General features: G+C 47.3%; 1 protein-coding gene across 1 annotated transcript; it reads right to left on the reverse strand.

The window, feature by feature from the left end:
* Window positions 1-2,853: 2,853 nt before the first annotated feature.
* Window positions 2,854-7,216, reverse strand: LOC136513227 (protein phosphatase 2C 51-like). The gene is made up of 3 exons (XM_066507223.1): window positions 6,112-7,216; window positions 4,144-4,249; window positions 2,854-3,287 (listed from the first exon to the last, which is right to left on the reverse strand). Exons 1-3 carry the CDS (start codon window positions 6,868-6,870, stop codon window positions 2,971-2,973), a joined length of 1,182 nt encoding a protein of 393 aa, XP_066363320.1. The 5' UTR covers window positions 6,871-7,216; the 3' UTR covers window positions 2,854-2,970.
* Between the last annotated feature and the right edge of the window lie 575 nt (window positions 7,217-7,791).

The raw sequence follows: 7,791 nt of genomic DNA on the forward strand, positions 1-7,791 counted from the left end.
AACCACCTACATAAATAAATCTGTCCTATGAGTCCTACTAGTACAGGTGCGAGTAGCTGCTATGCTTAGTATTTTCGGTAGCAAGAGTAACCTGTCGTTACTCACAATAGGTGATTATTATTATCACTCTTGAGATAAAATAGTAAAAAGAAAAATTAAGACCGGGTAGGGATATGGTATGGGTATTGATGGGTGTAAGAGGTTGTGTCCCACGACCAACGGGGCATAGCTTGGTTACACTGTTTTTCCTGTCCGTGTCGGTTAAGGACCGACCGTTGCATTGGATTCTAGTTAGGTCACAGACTTATTATCCTGAGTACATACTTATTTATGGGAGCAGAGAAGGCTCGTTGCTCTCTTGTCATGGGTTCTAGCTCTTTCCAGATCGACTGATTGGAGGCGGGGATGGTGGAGGTCTAAGCACCACACTGAGTCTGGGACTCAGGTGTGGGAGCTTGGAGTCTAAGTTTGAATGAGGACCTAGACTCCTTGACAGAAGAGTGGTGGGTTGGTCTTGCTTGTGCCTAGGGTATAAGCGGGGCGTGTATTTCAGGGTACCCAGCTGGGCACATTGATTCACGAATCGCTGGGTAATCCGGTACGGTTTGTCTATAATCTAGCACCGTAGTAAGAATTAAAAGATGAAAGATGGTGAAATAGATCTGTTTGCTCAACTCTGGCTTGAAAGTAGAACATGTGCTTACCTTGAATGGTTAGATAATGAACTAATTATGACTGCTAATAAGAAACATACATAAGGATTTACTACTAGTATTGCTTTCCGTAAAAAGAAAACCCAGCGACCCAAAAAGCTTATTATATTCTTTGGAGTCAGAAAATTATTCCCACTAGTCTGGTAAGTCTTACGAGTATATTATGTACTCAGAGTTTATTTACCTTGTTGTAGGTGCAGCTTGAAGAGTAGCTGTTGTGTGGAGGATTTTTCTGGTGGGCACAGACAGATCCTTGTTTTCTATCATTAGATGTTTATTGTAATTCCGCTGTTTAAATTCCGCACTCTGAACTTGGTACTGTAATAATTTATTTCTAAGAACTCTGGTTGTATGAAATGGGCTAAGTATTGTAAACTTGTTCTAATTATTGAATACTAAAGGAAAAACGTGGATTATTCGAGTTCTCTCTTGAGGTGTGCTTGACGGAATCCGTCCGATATAGCTTGCTTTCGAGATGTTTAGTATCTGGTGAAAGACGAGCGTCTCCGAAGATGTGTTATTCGGACAGTTCTGCCACATTGTGCCCCCCTTATATGCACCACTAGATGTTTATCAGGATGCGTGCAAGCTACCTAACCTGGGCATCGGGATTCTCACGAGTCAGGATGGGCATCGGTTGTTCCTGACATGAAGCTCTGACCATCTTCGAGCAGCATGGGCTCATCGTGGAACCTTTTGTGGAATCTTTTGAAATATCGATTTGCAGTTCACTAAGGTAGTGTTTAGTTTCTAAAATTTTATAAAATTTTTTAAAATTTTTCGTCACATCGAATCTTTGGATGCATGTATGAAACATTAAATATAAATAAAAAATAAAACTAATTACACAGTTTAGACGAAATTCACAAGACAAATCTTTTAAGCCTAATTAGACTATGATTGGACACTAATTATCAAATAACAACGAAAGTGTTACAGTATCATTTCGCCAACTAAAAGGCCTAAAGGGAAATAGGTGATCGTATGAACATTTGACGTTGCTCCTGTAGTAACTTAAAACATGCTAATTATGTTCGGCTGGTGAAACTTTTAAAGCAGCGATCTATGTTGCGTGTGTTTTTTGGGCCATTTGTGTATGGGACACTCCAAAATAATGGTTTTGTTTGCCACACACTGCAAATGATTATTTTAGGTTGATGGACACCGTAAAAATCAGACTTTGCATATCACACACCGCTCACATTAAAAAAAAGGCTGGATTACACCGTAAAAATCTGACTCTGCACAGAGGCTTATCCAGCCTAGGAGGAGAGAGAGGGCATGGTAAAATGACAACTCTACCCTTAGTCTATTATGAAGCTATTTTCAAGTCTTAAAACCCCTCTCAGTATCTCTAAGATGACACTAAGGAACCACTTAGTGTGGATCCAAATTTTCATAGACAAATATAAACTCTCTTAAGAAAAGTTTTGCACAAAGAATCAGGATCACTTATGAAATCGTTTGACTAGTAGACTGAATTTTGATTAAAAAAAGGTATAGACCTGTGTTAAGCCATTACATTTTTTTCTTTCGTCTAAGAAAAGTCATTCCATTTTTTGCGGTAACAGATTTTGCCATCTTTTTTATAGAGGATCGACCTTTAGCATGGATTAGGTATTGGCACATGTGTGACAACGAGGCAGCGAACGCTTATTTTAATGGGGCCAGTGTGTTACCCCCAAAGTCTCTTGTTTCGTGGTGTCTACATGCCTAAATCAAAGAATTGAGTGCATTGTATACAAAAGGCCTGTTCGCTGGTTGGTTTCTGAGCTGGTTTGGATTGGCTGGTGCTAGTTTATTATGAGAGAAAAACACTGTTGGCTGGCTAGTTTGGGCTGGCTGAAACCAACCAGCGAACATGCTAAAAATCATCACTTTCTGATGTCTCGGAGACAAAATTCCCATTTTTTTTGGCCTGAGCATTACAATCTCCTTGCTTTAGCTGTTTTTGGTATACATGGTTGTTTGATTTGTAGGACGCGTACGTTCGGTATGATGTGCACGCATCCTAATGTGCGTTTAGTGGTTCATGTGAGGAGGGCATATGCCCTTAGGGCAGAATCCATGCCGTTCAATTCGAACCCTGATGATAGCGGGTGACTCTTAATCCCCAGCCTGGCACACGCTCAAATATTTAAATGTTGGCCAGTTCGCTTGGCTGAAATTAGCATGGTTGTTTGTCTTGAGCCGCTGCAGCTCGGGTGTTATCATCTACTACACGCACAGGCTACAGCTACATGCTCTCAGTTCAGTCTCAGCAAACATGGTTGTTTGTCTTGAGCCGCTGCAGCTCGACCACGATGACGCTGATGTTGTCCCTGCTGCTGCGTGACATGGCCAGCTCCGTGAGCAGCGCGGCGGCGTCCGCGGCGGTGCGTCCGGCGACGGACTCGGGAAACTTGGAGGCCGCCCGGCCGCTGAGGCAGTTCCTGGCGATCTTGCACGCCAGCTCGTTGGAGACCACGTCCCACAGCCCGTCGCTGGCCAGTATGAGGAACTCGTCCTGCTCCGTCCGCTCCACCACCGTCACCTCCGGCTCCGCGCTCACGTACGGCTTCAGGTAGTAGTCGCCTGAAACATGCACCAAGGCACAAAAATCGTTCAGAGGACTGCTGATTGCATTGACATTTAGGCCCCTTCAGCTTACTTTATATTCGGCTTGTTCGGTTTCTTTTTTCAGCCGAAACAGTGTTTTCTCTCACAACATTTCAGTTAGAACAGTATTTTTCAGCCAACTTTTAGCCAGCCGAACAGGGCGTTAGTCGTAGTACAGGAAAATGGAAGGAGATGGGGGCGAAGTCTGGATGATGCGCTGCTCATTGGCTTCACTATATTGTAATTGAGTTCATTGATGTAACCAGCGATATTAACTTTTAGCTTGTGATAATATAAAACTATAAATAATTTCAATAACAAATAATATTATAGTATAATATTATGAATAATATTATATATAAGCTTGTACATTATTGATATAAATATTAATCTCACTACCAAGATTGTTTAGTTGTGTTGACTATTTACATTTAAAATATTTTTAGGGCTTAAACAGTGATATAAGCTATTTAGAATTTACCTAATTAAAATATTCTCTAAATTATGTAAGCTGCAAGTTGAATCCTTTTAAGCTACAGCTGTGTGCTGGTACAGCACGTTTATGAAGGCAAGAAGGCTAATAAAGGCCGAGACTACTGGGCTTGCCTCTTGCCTTTGGTTTATTATGCGGCTTGCACAGTCGTATCGCAAGCCTAGTCAGTCGCCACGCTAGTCTGCTGGGTTGCCGCTGCGGTCTACCGGGGTCAAATAGTTTTTTTTTTTTTGCTGGGGTCTGTGCTGGCCAAAAATTTGTATAGTCCGTGAGGCTGCCGCTGAGTCGTCGGGGTCGGCCGACCCGACCACATCACGTAGCTTCGCCACTGTTTCTTACCGATGGACCTAGAAGTTGCCAGGACTCCCAGGACGCGATAGCCGTTCCAGTTGATGACTCTGCCGCCGGCTGCTTCCACCCTCTGCATCTCGTCCGGACGATCCGCCTGCGTAATCAGAACAAGCATTCATTCATTAGACCACTCTGGCTGAGCAGTGCTCATGCGTAAGCGTAGGCTACACATCTTCGGCTTGTTCACTGGTCGGTTTTTGAACTGATAAATCTAAACTTAACTGATGCTGATTTATTAGAAGAGAAAAATACTCTTGACTGACTAATAAGTTCTGACTTAGACCAACAAGCGAACACGCTTCTTTCCTAGATTTCTCTACCTTTCTTTACAAGATGCTGTGCTACAAATCTGACCACGAAGTTCTTGAACTGATTAAACAAACATTTCCATCAAAACATCCGAATCAGCAAGTAGGTCGCAACTAAAAAAAAGGCAACATTCGTACTAATCTCATCTGTCAGATGATCGGTCACAACCAGAAAAGTAACATTCGTAGTGATCTCATCTGTTCCATCGCTACAATTTATAGCTGGTGTAAAAATCAGTCCGTTCGTTTCATTATTTACTGCTGACTGGTTTGATGTAAGAGAAAAATATTATTTCAGCTTATAATTTACGATCTGTTCCCGATTTCCATCTAACCACGTCAGGTAGGCAGGTGCTCATGCCCCTACAACTGCAATACTACACTTGAATGTGCTCCTATTTCTGATGCAATGCAAACCAAGTGCCTGTTTAGTTCCTAAAATTTTATAAAATTTTTCAAAATTTTCCGTCACATCGAATCTTTAGACGCATGCATGAAATATTAAATATAAATAAAAAATAAAATTAATTATGCAGTTTAGACGAAATTCACGAGACGAATCTTTTAAACCTAATTAGACTATGATTGAACACTAATTGTCAAATAACAACGAAAATGCTACAGTACTATTTCCCAAAAAATTTCGCAACAAAGCCCAAGGCCCTGTTTAGTTCCCCTCCAAAACGCCAAATTTTTCAAGATTTCCCGTCACATCGAATCTTTAGACGCATGCATGAAACATTAAATATAAATAAAAAATAAAACTAATTACACAGTTTAGATGAAATCCACGAGACGAATCTTTTAAGCCTAATTAGACTATAATTAAACACTAATTACCAAATAACAACAAAAACACTACAATAACGTTTTGTCAAATTTTTTTGCAACCAAACTGGCCCCTAAGACTAGGTGGCACCCGTCGAAATAGTTGGCACGCACTGCTCAAACCACTAAGCATTTGCCAGAACATCACCGACCACCGAGAAGGAATCCATGAAACACGACGCGCAGCGTACCGAAAGCTGGTCTAAAACTTGCTGAAAAATACTGTTCCAACTAAATTATTGTAAGAAAACACTATTTTGACTAAAAAAAGAAGCCGAACAAACCGAATATAGGATAAACCGAACAGGGCCAAAAACGTTTTTTTAGGGGCAAAGCACTGTAGGGTAACACACAACCCCCATTGGCACCACACTACACTAGCCAGCTTGCTTCCTTCCCCAAGAGGGATCACCTACGTGGCATCCCATCTTACGAGCAAGGAACGGTACCACCCAACAACCGCAACCAACTCGGGCCGACTCGAGCGAGGAGCAGACGAGGGAAATCGTCGCCTTCTCGTGATGTGCAGGAAAACTTATCGGCCTGCTTTATCGTCCAGTATTTTTCTTGAAAAAACAGCATTACCCAGCTTATCGGCCCTAAAATCAATAGGACAAACCGGGCCTAAATTAGTGCACCAAACCTGTACTGGTGAGGTTAGAAAACTAGATCTGATTGAATGACGCTTCTCACGCGCACGTCATCTTGCGGATTAAACAATAAATCCGAGGGATCAGTCGTTGATTAACATTTGGGAGCATCACCAGCCGTGTTAATCTATGCATTAGTAGGCACCCGTACGTGCCACGTAGTACGTTACCTTGTGATCGGTGGAGAGCGGCACGGCGACGCCGCCGCGGGAGAGGACGGCGCGGGAGTCGCCGCAGTTGGCGACGACGATGCGGCGCTGGCCCACGACAGCGACCACGGCGGTGGATCCGACGGTGCGGTAGGGCAGGTTGCCTGCGCCGGCGTCGTCGTCGTCCGCGGCCGCCTGCGGCGGCGGTTTGGGCGGGGGCGCGAAGCCGCCGGTGACCTCGCCGTCCACCCGGGCGAAGCAGGCCGCCATGGCCTCCTCCCAGCGAAGGTCGTTGCCGACGCCGCGGCGCCGGCCGACCTCCTCGGCCAGCACCACGTGCATCCGCTCCCGGCACGCCTCCGCCACCCGCGCGCCGCCGTGGCCGTCGTACACCGCGAAGAAGTCATGCTCCTGCTCTCGCTCACCGTCGTCCTTGGCGCCCGCCGACGACGGGTCCGAGGCCAGGAACGAGAGCGCGACGGCGAACGCGTCCTCCATCTCCCTCCGCCGGCCGATCACCGACACGGCGCCGTGCGACAGGCGCGACGGCCAGCACCCCGCCGTCGCCGTCTCCAGCGACGAGTTGGGGGACGACGATCTGTCCGAACCCGACCGGATCCTCTTCGCCGGCACGGGCCCCTCCGCGAGCCGGCGGAGCTCGAGGCGGCGGCGGCGGCGGCGTCGCGCGGACGCGCCGCCTTTCCCGTCCACGTCCCCGCCCGACACAGCCTTGCACACGGCGGGGCCCCCCTCATCTCTGGCGGCGCTTGTCTCCCCCATGTATCCGTCCGTCAGCCCTCAACTCGCAGAGTCGCAAAGCGACGGAGAAGAAACGAGGCCGGCGACGCGTGGGGTCGAGTGGGGGTTTAATACGGCCAAGCCGAGGAAGGAGACGAGGCGGCGGCGGCCGTTGGATCCGGCTCGAGCGGCTGGGCGGTTGCCAGCGCCGCGTGCGCCCCCGCGAGGACGTGGACGGGCGAGATCGCCGGTGGCGCGTGGCGTGGGCGCGCCCGATGCGCTCGCGGCGCGGGGAGCGAAAATATCCTGCGCCCGGTCGCGCGGCGCGCGGGACGGTACCCGGCGCGCAGCGACTCGGGCGTTGCGAGGGGTGCGCGCACGGGAGGGTCGGAACCGGTTGGACCACCGGGTCACGCGCGGGGGCCACGGTGGGGGCGGGCGGGGGCTACGTGCAGGGCGAGGGGCAGCCGAGGAAAGGGGAGGGTGGGGCACGTCTGGCTTTTCCGTGCAAGAAAGCAGATTCTACTCCTGCGGTCCTGCCCAAGCAAACGTTCCGTTCCGTGCCGGAACCAAACGAGGAACAGCACGTAATAACGTTTTCATTCGTATAGTTGTACTTGTACCTCTTCAAAAGGAGCTATGAACAGTGCCAGATCGTATTATACAGTATTTTTATACCGTGCTACCTGGTAGATTCTTTTGTAGGACAAATCTTCGATCCGGTAAAATGTGAAGTTTGCGAAGCCCGGGAAGTACTGTCTGTGGCACAGAGAATGAACTCGTAGCCTTTAAAATTCGTCCTACGATGAAAGATGGTATAGAAATGTCACACTATAATACGTAATATTGTTCAGCGTTGGCAACGGGTCGGGTTCGGATTGGGTGGAGTCTCCGTGCACCCAAAACCGAAACCCGAAATCGAAAACCGAATCCGCCCCGAAAACCGATTCGGGTGGAAATCCA

The sequence above is a fragment of the Miscanthus floridulus genome, chromosome 16 (genome assembly GCF_019320115.1).
Source record: "Miscanthus floridulus cultivar M001 chromosome 16, ASM1932011v1, whole genome shotgun sequence".
In the NCBI taxonomy this organism is placed as follows: domain Eukaryota; kingdom Viridiplantae; phylum Streptophyta; class Magnoliopsida; order Poales; family Poaceae; genus Miscanthus; species Miscanthus floridulus.